The following is a 20,753-nucleotide window of genomic DNA, read 5'->3' on the forward strand; positions in this document are numbered from 1 at the left end:
GCCGCCTCCTCCTTCTCCTACTTTTTACCGCTCCTGCTGGCTGCGCGCCTCTCCCGCCCCGCGGTGCCGCCTCCTCTCAGAGCGGCCCGGCCCGGCCTGGGCGGCGCTCCCCGTGTCCCCCGCGCGGGCGGGCGGGCGGCGGGAGGGAAGTGGGACCCACTCCACGGGGGAGCGGGGCCGCCGCCGGGCCAGGCCGGGCCGATCGCGGGATGCCCCGGGGAACCTCCCCGGTAGCGCCACCCTGGCTGAGCGCGGGGTCCACTCCATTCATTCCGTCGGGGTTTTGTCGGGAATGCGCCCCGCCGAGCTGCCTGGGACCTGCGGGGCTGTATCTCGCACCAGGGCTTTCACGGGCGGGAAGCGGGAGGAGCCGGAGATCCACCGCCGGGTGCCCGTGGGTGCCGCGCCGTCCGAAAGGAGCTCCTTCTCCCTCTTGCGCTTCCTCCGAAGCTTTGGTTCCCATTTCTTACCGACTTTTTTGGGGCGCTTTCTTTTCCTTTCCTTAAATCCGCTAGCGTTGTTTTAAGGATTTTCGAAGACTGTTGTGATTGGAATTGTGTCTGCTCAGCTTTCAGCAATGCGGAATCAGTGCGTTGCTGCCCAGACGGGGAGAGATTTTTTTAATCTAAGTTCCCTTCACTGCTGTCCAGCTCTTCTTCGTTATGTTTAAAAGTGGCAGTAAAACGGTTTTATCAAACTTCTGTGGAAAGTTCAAGCCACGCTTCTGTCTCCCTTTAGCCACTGTTTGGCCTGCCGAGTTATACGTTTCTCCTTCTTAGCAGGTTTTTCAGGTGGAGCACGGCTGTTCTTGTTAGCTCTTTTCTGTGAGAAAGCATGGCTCTGTTAAAGGTGCACGGACCTGTCCGGATGCGCAGCATGCAGACTGGGATTACAAAATGGAAAGAAGGGAGCTTTGAAATTGTGGAGAAGGACAACAAAGTGAGTTTAGTAGTTCACTACAATGTTGGAGGAATTCCAAAGACGTTTCAGGTATGCCAAATATTAAGGCTTTTGTTTTAACAGTGTGTGGATTGTGCTCTCTTGTGAACAGCTGTCCTCTTCAAGGCTATTAAGTGTCACACAAACTTCCCTCTGTCACTCTTTCTTGTTCCTCGTTTCCTGAACACTAATCCCTTTGTATAGGTATCCAGTAAATTATTTACAAGTATTGTTAAAGGATCTGCCAAGATCGGCATCAAGATACTATGGAATGGGAAGAACCAAAAAGGCAAAGAAAAGTTACTAAAGTATACAGCATTGTGGATCATGTTTCAGATTTTTGGAACCTGTAACCTTTCTGTTACTGGCACATTTGCCTTATCTAGAGGTGAAGATCCTGAACACTTTGTACTCGCTGTTTTCCCAACTGAAGTGTAATGTTGTTAACACACTGGTAACCTGTCGCTTATTTATACAAGGCTCTGCTGAACAGTGGTTGTTACTGTTTTCGGTTTTAAATGCAGATACAGATCACTGTTAAAGGTTCTCTTGAAATATTTAGCCTAAATTTTTCTCATTCTATAGTTATTTTTGGTTCAGGCTTCTTAGCTTCTCTGAAAAAATGCCCCAAACCAAAAGAGAAGTGTTTTTTTCTCTAAGAAATATATAATGTTTTAAAAATATGTAAAGGATACAAGAGCAGTTGGAATAAAAAAAAAAAATCCTGTCTTACCGACTTTGCCTCAACTGATCTAAATGTTGGCTTCTGCTTTTTCGTACCACTGTTGTTTTTTATCAGTAGTTTTTATCAGTTCACCAAGCCTTTCTCTGAGCCATTTATTTCTGTGTGTGGATGCTGTGGAGAAAGTTCACTTTATTTTTGAAAGATTAGGTTTTGCTGCCTTAGTGTGCTGCAAAGTCTCAGCAAAGAATCTGGAGGCCCGTGTTACCTCGAAATCAAGGCGTGAGGAAATCATTAGCTGGGGATAGTCCCCACCTGTGTTCCTAGAGACTTGAAAAGAATCATCTGCCTTCTCCTGAAAAGAATCATCTGCCTGTGTGATGCTATGGCCACAAGTTTTATTTAATCCAATGATGGACCATGTTACTCCTGAGGAGGGTGGTCTCTTCTGCCACTCATGCATTCCCTGAATGCTTGTTCTCACATACTCCTTTCTGTCTGGATGAGTGATGCGGTGTGACAGTGACTGGAAGGGTGGTTCCGGGGGGAGGATGAGCCTACAGAACAGACGGCCTACAGATGGCCTAGAGGGGCAAGTTTTCTCACATCTGCTGTCTCTGGCACTTGTCAGATCTCTTTGTGAGCTCGGTGGAGGGTTTTCATGTGAATTTGGGGAAAGGACTGGGTGCAGGATCTAGTGGAGGGGGTGATAGGGCACCGTGCGGCCAAGACTGCAGCAAAGGAAGAGGAGGAAATGATGCATCATTAGACCAATTGTTTTTGTTTTGATGGTGGTTATTGTTCATCAGGATTTGCTTACTGGTACCGTTCATCCATCAGCCACATGGGCACTGGCACAAGAGCACTGCTGGGAGCCAGCAGCAGGCAGGGAGAGCTGCCTGCCCCCTGTGCCGCAGGCTCGTGTAGTTTGTGTGAGCTGGCCCCAGGCTGTCAACGCGCACTTCAGATGTGACAAATTCCTGATAATCTTGCTTTAGAAGTAGCATTCCCTATTTTTTGACAAGTTGCTCTGGGAGAACTGTGGGTGATTTCCCTGCCTTTTTTCTTAGTTTTCTGTAATGGAACATTTGGATGGATCCAGGGTTATATTTCTTTCTGCAGTGACTGGTGTGTCATCAACTTTCTTATGTCAGATGATATGTTTTAATAACGTTTCAGAGCTTTGACTAAATTGTCTGAGATGCTAGATCTGTATTAAGAGAAATACTGTTTACCCCACCTCCCAAGACTTTGTGACACTGACTGAGTCATAACAGGTGCATGGAGAGTAGGGGTGGAGTCCTCTCATGCCAGCATTTTGAGTTGAAACGGATTGTTTTGCACTGAGATGGTGAAGTAACTGTAATACCTTTGCACTGGGCTCCATATTTTAAGAGAGGGTGAAAAACTTGGAGTCCGTTATTCAATTCTTAGGTCTTCGAAGACATTTTTTAGCTTATATTTAAAAAAAACTCAAACAAACCCCCAACGCCCCCCCCAAAAAAAACCAACTCAAAATACAAGGATTGAGCACAAAGTGTAATGTTCCCAGCAAAACCAATCCTTAGTTTCTGATTCAGGTGGCTTATCAGTCTCTCTTACAAGCTCCTGTTGTGTCTAGGTTGGTTTTCCAAGAAGCTAGAGATCTTATGGAAAAAAAAGAAATCGCACTGGTGGACAATGGGACGTCTTGTACTATCTTGCTCTTTTTGAGTTATCCTCAACCTGTGTAAATAGTAGAACCTTTACCCAACAGCCAGTTCTTAGAGATGACTTAACATGAAGTAACAATTAAGTACAGTTATAATAAAGTAGCAGTGGCATCATTAGGGAGAACGAATTCTTACTAAAATTATTCTTTTGCTCGTCCATAATCCTGAAAATTTTGACACCACTTAATTGTTATAATGTTGCATAAAGACTAAGCACGTTTCTTACTGACTTCTGCCTCAGCAAATTTTTTAAGCTGTGTCAAATCTGTCTTCTCTGAGAGAAAATTGTGAAGTGAGTAGAAGTTTGTATTTAACGTTTGAAACTTTCCCCATCTGAAATTATATTTCAAACTTGATGTGGAAGTTTTAGCAAAATGGGACTTTATGAAGTTGTTTTTCCTTTATGTTCGGAAATGCCACACTCAATAGGAAAGCAAGTTTCAGAAAGCTTACCAGGAGCATAGGGACTGTTGAGTGATAGTGATACTGTCTTTTCAGTTCTGTCAGATGCCAAGGTCACAGACTGCATTAATTCTGTGAGGTTTAATATTTGCTTGAAGTGGAGCAAGGAGTATTTTGGTGCGAGTGTCTCTTACCCTCTCTATTTTAAGTATTTTGTTTGAATTTGTAAGTATTTTGGCCTTTTAAAATTGGATTTATCTTTATGGTCACTTTCTTTTTTTCAGCTAAGCCATAACATTAAAACTGTGACCTTACGACCAAATGGCAGAAAACTGTGCTGCCTGATGCTAACACTAAAGGATACCAGTTTCCTGACTATTGATAAGGTGCCACTTAAAGATGCAAATGAAATGCGGATGTATTTGGATGCAGTCCATCAGGACAGGGTTCATACCGGTAAGTGCAATTGTTGTAAATCATGTTGTAGCAGTTTGGAGTGGAGCAGTGTTGTGTTGTTGTTTGGTTGGTTTTTTTTATCGTCATGGTTTAATCGTATCCAACAACAACTAAGCCCCAAATGGCTGCTCATTCCCTCTTCCCAGTGGGGTTGGGAAGACAATGAGAAGAGTGAAAATGAGAAAACTCGTGGGTTGAGACAAAGACAGTTTAGTAGGTAAAGCAAAAGCTGTGCATGCAGGCAAAGCAAAACGAGGCATTCATTCACCACTGCCCACGGGCAGGCAGGTGTTCAGCCATCTCCAAGACAGCAGAGCTCCATCACATGCAACAGTGACTTGGGAAGACAAACACCATCACTGTGCCTCCCTTCCTCCTTCCCTAGCTTCATCTACTGAGCATGACGCTGCATGGTGCGGGATATCCCTGTGGACATCCCTGTCCTCACTGTGTCCCCTCCCAGCTTTTTTTGCACCCCCGGCTGCCTCATGGGTGAGGTGGTGTGAGGAGCAGAAAAGGCCTTGACTCTGTGTGAGCACTGCTCAACAATAACTAAAACATCTCTATGTTATCAACGCTGTTTACAGCACAAATCCAAAACATAGCCCCATAGTAGCTACTGTAAAGAAAATTACTCCAGCTGAAACCAGCACACATCTTTTGTGCATTTTGTCCTTGTGTTACTGGCTTTTTTTGCATTTGTGTCAGTGCTTCAGAAAGAAGCATCTGGCCTTGAACCCCATTTTTTGTTTTGTACCTTTCTTGTGCTAAACGATAAGCAGAGATTACCATAAAGGATTTGTTTATGTTGTAAGTATGATGGTATTTGAAAAATGCTTGTCTGTTTATCAGACATGCACAGTCTCTTTGCTTTTCATTTTACCTCTTATTTCATTTTGTTCTTTTTAAGGATAGGAACTTTACTGCCAAGTGACTAAATGACCAATATCCATAAACATGTGCTTATGTCTGTGCACTCAGAATATTGTAGTCTGTTGGCAAGAAATCTAGCATGTCCTTTCCAAAATCAACTCCAGCTAAACAGCATTTTACAAATAGGAATGCCAATCACTTAAATGACAATCAAATCAAATATTGTGTACTTTTCCTGTCAGCTGGGAAACCCTCTCAAGGATCTGGCAGCTTTGGAGGTGTGCTGGGCAGCAGAACCACACAGAAGGAAGCTAACAGGCAATTCTCTTATATAGAGAACCAGGTTTGTTTAATTGTTCAAATTTTTCCTCTCTAATTTTATTTTATTCCTCTCCCCATCTCATTCTCTTATTGTATGTTGTAATAGCACTGTAAATACTTACTTTGCATCCAAAGTCTTTGTAATCTAGAGAGCTTGGAATAAATGTGTACAGGGTGGTTGGCAATGGCGTTTCTTGTTTGTAAGGAACCGTATCTTCTGTATGAGTAAGAAAGGTCAGTGTCTGGCTGTGGAAGGCAGAATATGTTCTTCACATATAAGCTATCAGGCAGAGAAGAAGCAGAAATAGAAGGAAAGTACATGATTAAGACTTACTTCTCACATAGTTCTGAATCTCCCTTTGTTTTATGCTGAACACCTTACGTATCAGTTAACCATGTGTTAGTCAGAATAGGTCTTAATGAGTTTAGCAGACTTCAGATCAAAAAGCTGCTGACCCAGCTTTGTATCAGAATAAATTTACTGAATTTGTGGCATTCTGCTCACATTTTTGTGTAAATTTCACAGACTTTTCCCCAGAAGTGGTTTTCCTTCAAAATATTTTTGTTCTTCCTTTTCTACCCAGATCTCTTGGTGTATCTACCAGCTTTAATTTACTTTGTTATCTCTGTGAATATACTTGTATTACTGCCCTGAAAGAGACTATTTTTGACATTGTTCCAAAACAAATTTTACATGTTGCTTAAAGGCAATCTCACAGTAAAAACTTAAGGCTGTGTATATGTTATGGTTTGAGCCACCACAGTATACATTGGTGAGATTAGACATGTTTAGTTTTCAAGTCTAAAATTGAACAACATTCCTTAATCAACCAATTATTGGCCCTTTCGATTGCATTACATGTGAGGCTTGCTTGTCCCAAGGCTGTCAGGGCATTGTTTTAATTACGTGGGGTTTAATACTGCTTTTTAATTTTTTTTATTAAAAAACCTTTTATTAAACAACCCAGGATTGATCTGGGGGTAGTTAGGAATCATGCCTTGGGTCATGCCTAGTGTCAAAGATTGTAAAGGAGATTTTAAAAACTAAAGTTCAGCTGATTTAGCATTAGAAAAGGAAAATGGTTACTGCAGTAGAGTTTCATGCTTACTACTTGCATGATACAGTCAAAACTTTAGCTGTGTCGAGTTAGTGTTAAGCTGTCTGAATCTATTAGAGATAGCATGTCTCTTCTTTTGGATGCTACACTGTAGCAAGCAAAGCAGTGGTGTAAATTATAGCTTGGACTAGAGATGGTCCTGTTTTTCACTCTTGGATTGTCTCCCTGGCCCCTTCCACTTGGGTTTTGCAGACTCCTCCCAAAAGAGTGACTGTGGAAAGTAAGGAGGAAAATACATTTCGCAAGGTGCTGGGCACCCCAGCAAGAGGCTCTGTTAAGAATTCTGCTGGAGCTGGAACACCAAGCAACAGGGTGAACATTTCAGCATCTGCTGCATCGTCGGTCCCTCTCAGAACGGGCTTGTTGGAGAATCGGTAGGAAGGTTATCCTCTTCATGATATTGTTAAAATTTAGCTCTTCATAGAGTGGTGGAACTCAGTACACTGAGACATAAGAAGGAAATGTATTTCTTCCTCTAGTTTTGCTGTTACTTTTAACAAGGTGTTAACACGTGCTTTTGTAGCCTTTGACTGGTACTGGCACTAGAGCTTTAAGTACAACTTAAGAGTTGGGCAGGCCAGATTCTTCTCTGTATGTTATAAAAGTGGAGATTGCAGAAGATGGGTGCAAAATGTGTGGAGAGCATTGAGGAGTTCCGTTCACTTGGAAGAGAGTAATTTACTAACCTTTCTGAAAGGACGACCACTTCACAAATTTTTCTGTCATCAGTGAGAAGAGGAAAAGAACACAACCTCCTGGTTCAGAAATGAGTGAAGATTATCCCAAAGAGAATGATTCTTCAACGTAAGTAACAGTTGTTTCTGATTTTTAAACTCCTTATGTATTTATTTTAAACTCCTTAAAGGATACATTTTTCTGAAAAGAATGCCCTCAGCCACATGGTACAGGCCAGTCAACTTGTGAACACATTGGATGCTTGATATAAGGGATGTGTTCAGGGTTAATAAGGGAAATACAAACTACTCTAGCAGTTGATTTGCAGGAACTGGAACATGCAAATTTTGTGTCATCTTTCTTTAGTCAGTTATGTCAGGATTGTCTTGTGTGCTATATGTGTATAGCAATAGATACCTTCTTTATTGAACTTGCTTTGACCCTTTTCAAAACAAAATTGATAAAGGGAAATTGCACTTTGGAGAATAAGCTCCATGTGTTTTAAATGTGAGTAAGAGGGCTTGTTTAAATAAATTGGTTAAACTTACCTGTGAACGAAGTTCTACTGTTCCAAGGTCAAGTATCAAAGATGATAGGAGAGAAATGCTTTAAAACAAGTTGTAAATATCAAGCAGGAGTATCCCATGTCTTCCATAACTGCACTGCCTTCCACTCTTCTATCTGTAGGAATAATAAAGCCTTGAGTGATCCAGCATGGAAGTACTTGAACAGTAGCAGAGAGAAACAGTTGAATCTGAAGCAGGCTGAGGAAAATAGGACATCAGGTAAAAAAATAAAAATAAAGCCTAATAATACCTAGCTTTGACCACTACGATTTTGATACTGGTTTAGCAAGTTGCTGCAGAAGTGGTTTTACCTAACCTCTTTTCCCTATGCCACTAACTTTCCTGCTTTCTTCAGAGCCATACATGTGACGCAAACAACTCACCTTCATTTTGAAAGCCTGTCCTGCTCTAGTATGGCCGTGACCTTTGTTCTTGGGTGCTGATGCCAGCCCAAACAAGCAGCTTCTAACTCCACTCCAAGCTGCCCTTCCCCTTGAAAGGGAATTTCTGTAAACACCTAAGGATTTCCTTTTTGCTTTCTTTCATGTTTATTTTTAAACATTCCCTTTGCTGTTAATGCCTGTGTGAACTGTAGGCTGTTTTTTTTCTGTTTTTATGGTTTACTGTTTGTTTTTGCTTCCTTATATCTTCCCCAGAAGTTACAGGGGGAGTTTTTTGAGGCCAGGACTTGAGTCCTGTTTGTACCAAAGTTCTTTTGGATACTGTTGTGTGAGAAGGCTTTATAGACAATATAGAAATATTGACAGTATGTAGATAAGCTAGTAAGCAGCACCGTTCTTTAGTTTTATGAATAAATACTTGGCTTCTTTCTCCATAAAGACAAATGCATTCAAGATCTTGTTTTTATGGAGAATGCTGGTGGATGCATTCTTTTTTTAGTGCAGCTGTGATGGCACAAATGAGTTGCTGGAGCAGCCAGTAAGGTGAATGTTTACCTCTGAACGAAAATCTGGTTTGCTCTTCAAGAGTCAGAGTCTGTGAGTCTAGAATATACCTGCAAGTTTCAGTAACAGTATTGTAAACTTCCTTCATATATCTGCATTTCTGAAAGTTGCATGGCTCAAACCACTTCAAGCTGGGAGAGAAGCAAATGATTGTTCATTATCCAAACTAAATTACACTGTGATTCATCGTAATAGGTGACTTTTTGACTCTTGAGAGCATTTTTTTTATGTGGCACCATCTGAGGCATTAGAGTCTCAGGATCTGGCACAATGATATCATAATGATGAAATAGTCATATTTTGCCCCAAGTATATAGTAATTTACTATGGAATTGGGAGTGGGAAGAGAAGCTGTTTTCACTTGTGCATATTTACCTGCGTATTTATGTTGAATTTCGAGAGCACTGTCTTGGAAATTAGTACTGACTTTTCTGTTATGTGTATCTTGTCTATTTGAACAAGAGTCAGATAGTTATTAATTTTCAGGTAGTTAAGACCATTCAAAGACTTGATAATATTTCATGTTGCACTTGGACTTTGATGGAGATTATGGTATTAAATTCAATTAAAACTCCACCATGTTTTTACTCACATGTGATTAATATTCACATTAGTACTTGTTAGTATATGTGTTAGTAGTCTCCCAACCAATTCTGGAAAAAAATATTTGAGGATTTTTAAACCTTTTAACTAAATACTTTCAAACAAGTTGTATAAGTAGCTGTGTAACCTGGAACAAAATGTCCTGCCTCTCTTTCTGTTTTAAAGGTATTTTACCACTGCAGTCATCATCCTTTTACAGTAGTCGATCCTCTTCAAAGGAGTACTCCACTGGTAGTTCCACCCTGGACAGGTAGGACTGATTCACTAGCAAATGGCAGTTGTTTCCCAGGAATTAGGCTCTTCAGTTTCCTGTGTGTTGATCACATGGTGCTTATATGCATATTCTTTCCTTCAGGAGTATGATCTAGATATTCTGTGTGGCTGCAATTGCACTGGTTACATCTGCAAACTCTAGTTACTGCTTGCAATAGACTTTATAAAATCACCCAACTCTGTTATAGTCATTGTGAATGACTCTAGATGGTTCAAATGATATATAAACTCTGGAACTTAGTCTGAATCCTTGTTTTCATTTTTCCCAAGTAGATAAATGGCATACAATTCTATAGTTTAATAACAGTATTTTAGTAGTACTGAATCCTGCTGAGCTTGGGATTCTTCTGTGTTAGGTGCTGTGCAATCAAACTCTTGGTCTCTGCCCTAGATAGATGAGATACAAGATCAAGGAAGAAAGGAGGCATTGTCCATGCTTTGAATGTAAGGAACTTAGGTCCAGAGCTATTAGGTTACAAGAACAAGAGGCTGATAATGAAGACTCTGGCCCAGATGTGAATTTTTAGCATATCTTGGGAGTGGTGATCTCATGCTATGTAATCATTCTTCCTCTCATCATACAGTGTAGAGAATTGTTAAATATCTAAAAGACAAAAGACTTGGTTACACTGCGTGCACACCTATGGGTGTAAGGAAGTTTAACCAAGCTAAATATTTAAGTGCTCTGGAAAGAAATTATCTCTCTCAAACCTCTATTTCATTATGATACATGCCAGTTATTTTGTGTGGCTTTACCAGTCCTTGTCTTCTAAAGTGATGCAATTCCAGTGTCATGGACTATAGTTCTTCAAGGCAGAGCATTAGAAATCATACCCTTCTTATCCTTTTTATGTTTTTAGGTCTACTGTATCCAGCCAGACCTCTTCAGCCAAAAGAAGTCTGGGATTTTCTTCTCAGCCTGCTCCTCTTTCTGTTAAAAAAATGAGATCTAATCAAGATTACACAGGCTGGAACAAACCCCGAGTGCCCCTTTCCACCCATCCTCAACAACAATTGCAAGGGTAACTTTAATTTTCTTTATCTAGCATGCACACTTTGATCACCAGAATGTGCACATTCTTGTTACAATTATTTAATTAAAAACATAATCCTGAAATTTATGAACACTGAGGCAGGGAACACTTTTTCTAGTTTGGAGAATAGGTATCCTTGAAATCACTTCTTGAGAATTTTAGAGATATGATAATTTCAGGTAATTCATGTTCCTTTAATGATGATTCATTTCTTTAGTATATATGTACATTTTTTAAAAGTTTGATTGTAGAAACTCATGGGTGCTTTCTTGGTAAATGCTGCCTCCCGTGTGTTTTCAGTTTAGTCTGGAGGGCTGGAGAACAGCTCCAGTAAGAAGCTCTGTGAGAATCAGCTGTGGTGAATGTCCTACATGTTAGTAGTCTCGTGTTTAACTCTGGCAAGTTTGCACGTTGATCATTAGACATAACATGTTAAATTTTTATTTTTTTTTTTTTTTTCAGATTTTCAAACCTGGGAAACACCTGCTATATGAATGCCATTCTACAGTCCTTGTTTTCAATTCAGTCTTTTGCTAATGATTTGCTCAAACAGGGTATTCCCTGGAAAAAAATTCCACTCAATGCACTTATCAGGTAAAAATTCACTTCCTGGTAAGACTGTTTTCTCCTTCATTACTGAGAAACTGGTTTTGTAATGCTGAGGCACCTTTATAGAGGGTCATTTGCATGTATAGATAATAAAAGGATTCCTAGAGCTCTCTGTATTTTGGAGCTTTACTTTTGAAATAGGAAGTAGGCTCTTAAAACTTGTAATAGTGAGTTACATGCCTTATTTACTGTATTTCCAGTGGCAGAGTGAAATGCTTCAGAAGAAAATGCAAGAAATTGCAAAATAAATTAGTTGCAAAAAAACTTCTTGCAAAAAAACCTTCTTTTTAAAACTTTGCCATCTAGGGTTTAAGCTGTTCACTAACTTCACCTGGTATGTGAGGGCTTATGCCTTTTTGGAAAATATCCTTTGTTTTGTAGCTGTGGAAAGTGTTCAAGTTTTGCATACTTAATCTTTCTCTAAATTCAGATGAGATCTTAATTCAGTCAAACCTAATGTCAAGAAACTCCAGAGGCTTCTGTAGTATATCCAGCTCTCTTTTCTCTTTGAAATTTTGAATTGCTGTGCCATTCAGTTTCCATAAAGACAAGCTGCTGTTTGCTCCATGTACCACTCTCTCTGCCATTTGGGATTTTTATTATATTTGCGCTTGTGTACCTTGTTTCTTTTCTGTCACTAAGATGCAGGATTAATGGAACCATTTCTCTTTCATAGTTTTTTATATCTTCTGGGGTAATTTCTATTTTTGCTGTGTCCTCTTGAACTCTCTCTATACTACTTGGGATCAGAGGTTGTTCCACATGCCTCTTGAAATGTCCTTTCCCTAGTTTTTGTAGAAAGACCTCTGAAGGTTGTGCCCCATATACCTACTGGTAAACTGTGTGGGTGCTGCTTGTGCTGTCGTTCCTCTGATGGAGGGCAGTGTGTGATCCTGTGCTGGAGTACAAGTCAGAGTTGATGCTAAAAGCATCTACTTTGGCTTCTCTTGGTTTGGGTGTATCATCTAACCTGATGGCTGGTTTTCTGGTTGAACAGTGATTGCCTATCAACTGCACTGTGGTTTCCTAACATGCTTCACTGAGCAGCTGTAGAGGGTTAGGACAACACACTCTGTTCCTAGAGCTCAGCAAAGAAGCAGAAACTTGTTGAGCTGCAGTGAACTGACCAGATTCTTTGGGTAACTGAGTATTAGTTGTTGGTTTGGGGTGTAAGGGGATTGTACAGGTTTTCTCTGTCCACAAAAAAACCTCTGGGGTTTTTTTTTTGGTCCTGAAATGTGACATTTTCCTATCACCTTCCCACATACGTAGTATGACCAAAACTTGTGCTTGGAATATAATCAGTGTATATTTCCTGTGCAATTGTAAAGCAGTTGTAAAATATGGCTAAATCACAGTTAGCTGAGAGGCACAGGTAAAGTCAGTTTCTACAGGTTTTTAACAAAGCTACCAGAAACACTATCTATAGATTGAACCAAGGAACTCCTCCTGGCTCTTTTTGTTTAGCTTTTTTCTACTCTGTTGTCATGTTTTTATTGCCAAAAGAAGTAAGGCTTGAAACTGAGTGGAAGTTTAAACATAAAACATAAATAGAAACCATCTGACCATGCAAGTTGAATTTAATGATTTTGTGCTACTTATTTTGCTGCCGTGTGATTTCATATTTTCCATCAGTGCAAATGTTTTCAAAAAGCATTGGGGGGGTTGTTTCTCATTGTAAAAGATAGAGCAGAAATAAGTTTTTAGAACTTCATAAGGCTTTTCTCTTTACGTTTAAAGACTGTGGATATTTTTTTTGTTCATTTGGGTCCTGTTTGATGAGGGCCTCAAATGAGATCTCAAAGTACTTGAAATGGAAAAGGTTAATTATATATGAGATATTTTCATACAGAACACCTGAAACACTTATCATGGGAGAAAAGCTTTTAGAAGCTCTTAAAAGGAGGTATTTTGTTTGTCTGATGTCCTGGAAAACCAATCAATGTTTCATTGCCTTGACTTCTGCAGACGTTTTGCCCATCTGCTTGCTAAAAAGGATGTCTGCAGCCCTGAGGTTAAGAAAGAGCTGCTCAAGAAGGTGAAAAGTGCCATTTCAGCTACTGCAGAGAGATTTTCTGGGTACATGCAGAATGTAAGTACCATATTGTCTGGAAACAATTACGTGTAATTTGTTCAGTGTTTGGCCTGCATTGAATGTCTGTCACGCTTCAACTCTGTTTGACAGTGACGTGGGCTTTTGATTGAATGGCAGTGATTGCTGCTGTTTGTTAGAGCAGAACTGCCTTAGTATTGATGAATGCAGTGAACTAAACATAATTTCCCCAGTCTGTGTGTGTTTGAGAAAAGATACTGAATGAAATTGTACAATATCACTTTGTTGCATTTACCCTGTTTCTAGGATGCACATGAGTTCTTGAGCCAGTGTCTGGATCAGCTGAAGGAGGACATGGAAAAGTTAAACAAAACTTGGAAGAGTGAACCAGTCCCTAATGAGGATAACTCACCAGGACGAGCTTCTGATGACCTCTCAGCCACCAAAGTTTATACGTGTCCGGTTATCAGTAACTTGGAGTTTGAGGTTCAGCACTCTATCATTTGCAAAATGTAAGTGTGCTTGACAGCTTTTGTCACACTTACCTTAAAAGACTAGGAAGCGTTCCCATGTGACGTGACTTCATCTGCAGGTTAAAGCCAGAATTAAGAACTATGTTTTATCCGAAGCTAGATATTTAGAAAAATATCCTGTGATCTAGAAATGCTGTAAAGCTGACACTATACTATCTGCTGCTACAGGCCTTCTTTAAACAGTCTCATACCACCTAGTTCTTCATTAAATATCCAGTGGAAAGCCTTTGTGCTTTGCTCGTTGTGTACCACTTGTATGAGAATAGGGAGAAAAGGGGGTTTCAGCCAAGTAATGTTTCCTCTTAAAAAAAAAAAAAACGAATAAAAGGGAAGCCATGTTTTTAATTTGTTCTTTCTAAGGCCTTCCAGGGAACAGCGTTTTCTTCTGTGTTTCTGTGTAAATCAGTATGTGTGGGCATTCGTTGCATATGACCTGTGCAGTAGATTTCCATATGGTATGCTTCATTCCAGAGTTTTTATGAACACAGATATTTGGGAATATTAGTTTGTGTATACTTCATTAGTTCCATAAAACAATTAAAAGTAAAGTGCATCTAGGTAACACTTGTGGAAGACAAATGACTGTATGGTCTTTTTTATTTTTGCCTTGAAAAAGCATAAGAAAATAGAGGGGGTTTGTTGGTTTTGATTTTTTAGATGGGCTTTATTATTTTGTTTCTAGGAACAGTTTGAAAGTATTTCTAGGCTTGCCCTTCTGCTGGGCTGGTCTCACTTTTCTCTTAAGAATGGTGAACGAAGAAGAGGTGTTCGGCTACAAAGCAGTCATTTTGAGTATACCTGATCAGTTGCCTCTCCAAAGCAATCTGAGGAGTATTGTTCTTATCTTTACACAAATGTTTCAACTTCTAAAACATCAAAAAGAAATTCAAAGATCCAACTTTGTCATAAGCATTAAACAGTTCCATTTTGATGAGTAAAATTAAGATGATCAAGAGGCATATATTTACTGGGAAGTTACTTGAGCCTAAAACATGTAACTTGACGTCAAGTTTTCGGACTTGCATAAGCATGTTTTTTTTTTAGGTGTGGTGAAACGGTCACTAAACGAGAACAGTTTAATGATCTCTCCATTGACCTTCCTCGAAGAAAGAAATTGCTTCCTTCCCGATCGATCCAGGATTCTCTTGACCTCTTTTTTCGGGTATGTAGTTTGAGGAGGTGTTTTTTTATTCATTGTGGAGTTATGTGTAGGTTATGTCCCATATGTATATTTTGGTTGTACAGCTGAACTTTGCACTTTCTTGAGGTTTGTCCATTAATAGCATACAGGAGTTTTTATTGTAAAATGCTGTGCGGAAATTAACTGATCCTGACAATACTGATGTGAAATAGGTAAACTTCTCCATTTTGTGGTGAAAGGGTTGATGTATAAACAAATATAAAGGCTGTCAGATTGAGATAATCACTCAGGAATTGCTACTTTCTCTCCTGGGCTAGGATGCTTCAACAGCTTAGGTACTGGCCTTAATTAGCATGGAGGAAAAAGGTCATGCAGATACAATAATTAAAAAAAGAAGTAGCTGTAATATTTGGATGCTTGTTTTGTAAGTAGAGCTTCAAGGTGATGTTCCTGAAAGCTAAAAATGAGCCTTAAGTCTGTGAATTAGTGTTGTATTTTGTAATATCTCAAGACAAACTTGGTTTTTTTCTCCATATGCAGATAGTGTTTTCAACAGATAGAATAATTGATGGGGTAATTCTTCTAAAAGTTGATGGAGATCTGACAATTTAAAAAATTCTTAAAATTGTAGTGATGTCATTTGGCCTCATTTAAGGCAAAGAGCTGTAGAAATGTTTGATGGCCAAGTCATGTAATTTCAGGAAAGTGATGCTTCTCCTTTTGATGTCTGTTCAAAACGCTACTCTCATGCAGCACATCATTGATGAGTTTAGGTGAGGATAGCTTTTGAGGAACAAAGCAGAAGTTTTGAACAAGAGGGAGAAAATTTCCTGGCACCATTCTCCACCATAGGTTATAAGGGAAAAAACCCCACCAAATTCTGTGTAAGGAAGAGAAAACTGTAAACCTCACAAGGTTGACCACTCCCTTTGGAAGCTAATTTGTCTTAACAAGTGGCTTATTCACTGGTCTACAATAGACTTACAGGAAAAATTCCACCTGTATTAGTGGATATATTGTCAAATTTTAAACCCTGCTACCTGTCCTCTTACTAGATGCCCTCTTATTAGGTCATGTTGAAGGTGATTATAATGTTAAGTATTAGTGCTGTTTTGAAGAGTTTGTATGACAGCCAAAAGCGATGTGCTTTCGGCCGAGATCTGCTTAATATGTATTTTGTTCCAGTAATGATTTCTCTGCTCCCTTCAACAGGCCGAGGAGATTGAGTATTCCTGTGAGAAATGCAATGGAAAGTCTGCTGTTGTCACACACAAGTTCAACAGGCTTCCCAGGTAAATGTTTACACCCGTTCCTCTCCTTGCTGGAAGGATATGTTACAAAAGTGCTAGCAGAAGTCCCTCAAAGAGTAAAGCTGGGAGATGCATGTGCAGTGGTCAGCTTGTGAGAAAGACTACTGTCTGCAAGTGCACTTTCATCCTGTTCTTCAGTTTTCCTCTAAAGAATCTCTCTTGGGAACCCTCTGCAATACTTTTTTCTTCCTCCCTGTCGATACATAAGGAGGACTGAGTTTTCCCTTTCCCCTTTTCTTGGGGTTTCTGGGACGTAAACAAAGTAGAAGCAGTAAATGTATTCTGGAATTTTAATATTTTGTGCTCAGCTGACCTGATGGGCAGGACTTGAGTTGAAGACATTAGTGCCAGACAGCATGTAGAGGGTTTAGCTTTGATCAGTTAGTTTTTCCTGTGCTTTTCTCTCCCAGGAAGCATGGCACTTCAAGGATTAGTGGGATGCTCAGTAGTTTTTCACCTCTAGTTCATGATTTAGGGTGGAAGTGCTTGGAGATAGGGGTGTAAACCTCGTGGCATGTAAAGTTAAGAAAGTCTTGGATTATTTTATCAGACCTATGTCCTTGTCCCAGGTATACTGAAAGCAGTAACTTGGTACTTGTCTCGTGTTTTGCTTATGTGGGGTATTTATGCAAGCACTGCTAAACCCTTGTGAAAGTTTTTGAATGTTAATACAACAAAAGTGATAATATATCTACATGATTTAAGTAGACAGTACGAAGTGCAGCATAAGGAAGAAGATTCAGTGTAAAGAAGCCTTTTCAGATTCCTAATACTGTTGTGATCAAAAGTTCTTTCAAAGAGAAAGTGTCATGACAGATAAACCAAGTACACATCATGCGCTGGGCACAGTTCCTCCTTGGTTTTGGGCAGCTGTGTGATCTCTCCATCACAGACTTGAATTTCTGGGAATGATTTACTAGCATTCTTGCCTATAATGATAAAATTTCAGTTGTTTCCTACCTCTCACTGTGTCGTAGGAATGTGTTTGGTAAGAGCTGCTTGTTTCTGCTTGAGCAAGGTGATGCACATCAAAGCAGGAAGCCTCTTGAGTTGTCAGAGTCCATGGTCTGCAACTTGCACAAAGTTGAGTGATGGACAGGAACAGAATTACCTGTGTCTTGCCAGATAAGAGATGGATAGTGTTTACCTACCACCCCAAAGTAATAATCTGGTTTAGTCAGGTGAATGCATTTGGTGAACAGAGTTACTTGGATTTTGAATAGGTTTTTTCTGATTTTTTTCTTGAAATTAACATTTGTCCTTCTCTCATCTCTCTTAGGGTCCTGATTCTTCATCTGAAACGATACAGCTTCAATGTAGCATTGTCTCTCAATCATAAAGTTGGGCAGCAGGTGGTTATTCCAAGATACTTAACCCTGCTTTCCCACTGTACGGAAAGCACCAGGCTACCACTGACGCTGGGATGGAGCGTCCATTCTGCCATGTAAGTGTACAACTTTGGCACATGCCATGTTAACTACGTATGCCACAAGGTAGGTAGCTGTCAGATCTCCTCCACCAGATGTCTGGGCAAGGAAACATTAAAATTACGCAGTTTCAGGTGTGTGCTGCTAGTTTGTAGTCATGAGATGCCATCATGAGAACGGGTAGAGAAAGGAAACATAAAAGCAGTAGGACATGGTGGTTGGGCATTATCTAGAGAATACTTGGTAAGATAATATTCTTCACTATCCTTGAAAATAACTTTATATTCTTTTTAAGAACGCTTCTGTTAGTAATTTTTAAGATGTGTGCCTCTCAGTCTAAAATAATCTAGGTTATGTTTCCCTTCACAGCGTGCTTAAGAAGACATATGCTTAGAAGACATAACATCCTACCTTTTTCTGCTAATTTCCACTTGCACCTCCTGTGCTGTCATTCATTTTTCATTGTCTTTCCAGTGGCACTGTAGTATCTGAGCACTACACATGCTGAAAATACTCTCTCCTTTTCCCTGTGACAGTTATTTCTGTACAGCTGCTTGTTCTTAGACAAGAGATTAATTGTGCCAGTTGTCACATAGGAAGTCTGTGGCAGAATAAGGAGGAAGAAACTGCAGCCCCTGCCTAGTGAAAAAGCCAAGGTATCTGTAGTGGGTTAGGACACATCTGGTGTGTATGTTCAGCAGTGTGGCAGGTGGTGTTGTACCAAACATTCAGTGGTGTTTGAGATTTAAGTGAGTGTTTCTCAAGAGTTTGCTTATCTCAGACATAACAAACAGCTTATGCTGACCAGAGCAGAAATACTTGAGAATAGGTTTGAAATAGCTTTCCAATGTTTTGGAGTTTTTTCAGTCATTGCAACCGTTGTGATTGGTCAGGGAAGGGTAACTAGGCTGGAGAGAAACAGCCCTGGTTTGAGGGGGAAGATGAGAAAATATTTCTGCATTGGCTACCAGCTGTTGGGTAGGTGTGTAGTGATACTGATGGACTTTGAGGAGCCGATAAAAGGATTAAATGGAGCAGGAAGTTTATTTAGAAGAATCTAAGTAAGGAAGGAGAAACGAAGATATGGGATATGCCAGAAAACTGGCTGATCCAGACAGCAGCAGGAGACTGTGGTTTGGGAGCAGGAACTCAAGTGTTGGTGGGAATAAAAAATAAGGAATGAGTTGTCTTGACATGCGAGCCCAGAGCCTTTAATTTGTGAGCTTGTCCCTAAGGGTGCATTGCTAAGAAGTGAATCAAGTTTAAAGGATTATATATGGTTTTGAACAACTGTTGTTTATTTATAGCATGATGAAGTTATTACTGTAAATTATGCAATTAGCAAGTACATAATGGTATTCTGCTTGTTTCTTTGGTCATGAATTTGCATGCATAGCAGACAAGTAAACACTTATTTTTTAAAGACTTTAACTGCTGCAGTAAATACTTTGCTTTTTTTAATAGTTCCCGTCCATTGAAAGCCTCCCAAATGGTGAATTCCTGTACTGTAAGCACTTCCACACCTTGTAGGTGAGTTATAGCTCTGAAATGTCTGTGACCCGGGGTTTCATGGTGTAATTTCAAAGGCATTTTAAACTTTTCTAGTTCTTTTTTTTTTTTAATAGTTCAACCATTTGTATTTGTTTTCTTTTCTTTTTTCTTTTTTTTTTTATATTGTAGTAAATTATTTCAGCTACTGTCTTTTTTCATATCTGAGTTTTATTGGTGTTACATGCTAGCTGAAATTAACATCAGTGGTACAATTTGCCTAGTTGACATGATCACCTTAGCACTTCCTTTGAGAACCTTTGGGGACTTGTAGGTAAGCAAAGATGATTTTTTCAGGCAGAAGGCTGAGCATCAGAATGACAACTGGATGTAGTTTGTATAGATAATTTGTCAGTGTGAGTTATGTTAAACTAGCTTATGCTTCTATTTGCAAGTCACATATATAAGAAGGAAAATGGTTTTAAATTCTGCAGTCTAACTCTGTTCTGTCTCTATGGAGCCAAAATGTGTGTGTTGGGAACAGATGCTTAGTTTCTTAAGTTTATTTGCAAAGATGAGAGGGCATAGGGTTTTATAGGCAGTTTTGAAAGGCCAGTTTCTAATACAGTGAAAATGTGATATCACACTGGATGGTTTTGGATTGTGGAGTACTTAAAGACCAGACTTACTAATCAAGCAGAAATCGTGACTTCCCCAGACTCTCCTGTTTTCTGTTCTGAAGAATAAGAATTTATCTTAATGAAAACTGAAAAACTTGTGCAGATTTGCACTTTTTCTGTCCTGGTAGTGATGTGGGAAGTCCTCTGTCCAACTTAGTAAACTTGAGAAGTCCAATGGTTTATGCCAAATTCTAGGTGTTACTGTGATCTTGACTCAAATGAGCACCGTCTGGGATTGCAAGGTAATAAAAGTGCAGAATCTTTGGCCTTAAAAGCAAGAGCCACACACTTAGTAACTTTTAATGTTCTAAGCTGCTATTGCAGGCTTAAAGTAGATATGTCAGTTAACCCAGAAAAATGAAAACCCTGCCTGCTTGTTAATACATTGTCACTGTCAGTTGTTGCAGTTTGTTCCATAAATTGTACAGTGTGAAAGTACGACTTTAATGGTTACTTTGAAACACATTTGTACGATGCTACAATGCTATGGAGTTTTATAGCCATGTTTTTAATTTACAGAAAATACACTTTCAAGTCAAAGAGCTCTGCAACATTCTATGTAGATTCTGACAGCGATGATGAGCCATTGAAACGCTCTGTTGCCCATAGCCAAAGGTTGTGTAACATACAGAGTAGAGATCAGCAACAGCTGCAAGAAGAGCCAGAAAAGGTAAGGGAAAAACCCCACAAACTTTCATGTACTAGATCCTGTATGTACTCATGTCTGGTCTGTGCTTTTTAGCATAAACTGTGAGTGAAATTGATGTCAGATAAGGGGTTTTTCTCCTAATTAGCACTGCAGTGCTGGATGGGAGTGCTTTGCTAATTGACCTCTCCATACAGTTGTCTTGGGTTCCCACGGGGAACAGAGGTAATTGCATTGCAAATGCATT

General features: G+C 39.7%; 1 protein-coding gene across 1 annotated transcript in view; it reads left to right on the forward strand.

Annotated features, from left to right (window-relative positions):
* The window catches only part of USP37 (ubiquitin specific peptidase 37), a 36,951-nt gene that overhangs the window by 97 nt on the left and 16,101 nt on the right, over positions 1-20,753 (forward strand). The window contains exons 2-17 of the mRNA XM_027678862.1: positions 783-990; positions 4,020-4,191; positions 5,307-5,407; positions 6,696-6,877; positions 7,233-7,307; positions 7,866-7,963; positions 9,478-9,562; positions 10,446-10,607; positions 11,082-11,213; positions 13,197-13,320; positions 13,588-13,793; positions 14,859-14,976; positions 16,168-16,247; positions 17,545-17,709; positions 19,157-19,222; positions 20,380-20,530. Coding sequence (XP_027534663.1) covers positions 835-990; positions 4,020-4,191; positions 5,307-5,407; positions 6,696-6,877; positions 7,233-7,307; positions 7,866-7,963; positions 9,478-9,562; positions 10,446-10,607; positions 11,082-11,213; positions 13,197-13,320; positions 13,588-13,793; positions 14,859-14,976; positions 16,168-16,247; positions 17,545-17,709; positions 19,157-19,222; positions 20,380-20,530 — 2,073 coding nt within the window. The 5' untranslated portion in view covers positions 783-834. The remainder of the gene's footprint in view (positions 1-782; positions 991-4,019; positions 4,192-5,306; positions 5,408-6,695; positions 6,878-7,232; positions 7,308-7,865; positions 7,964-9,477; positions 9,563-10,445; positions 10,608-11,081; positions 11,214-13,196; positions 13,321-13,587; positions 13,794-14,858; positions 14,977-16,167; positions 16,248-17,544; positions 17,710-19,156; positions 19,223-20,379; positions 20,531-20,753) is intronic.

Source organism: Neopelma chrysocephalum, unplaced genomic scaffold (genome assembly GCF_003984885.1).
Source record: "Neopelma chrysocephalum unplaced genomic scaffold, ASM398488v2 Primary Assembly neopelma1_44, whole genome shotgun sequence".
NCBI classification, from domain to species: domain Eukaryota; kingdom Metazoa; phylum Chordata; class Aves; order Passeriformes; family Pipridae; genus Neopelma; species Neopelma chrysocephalum.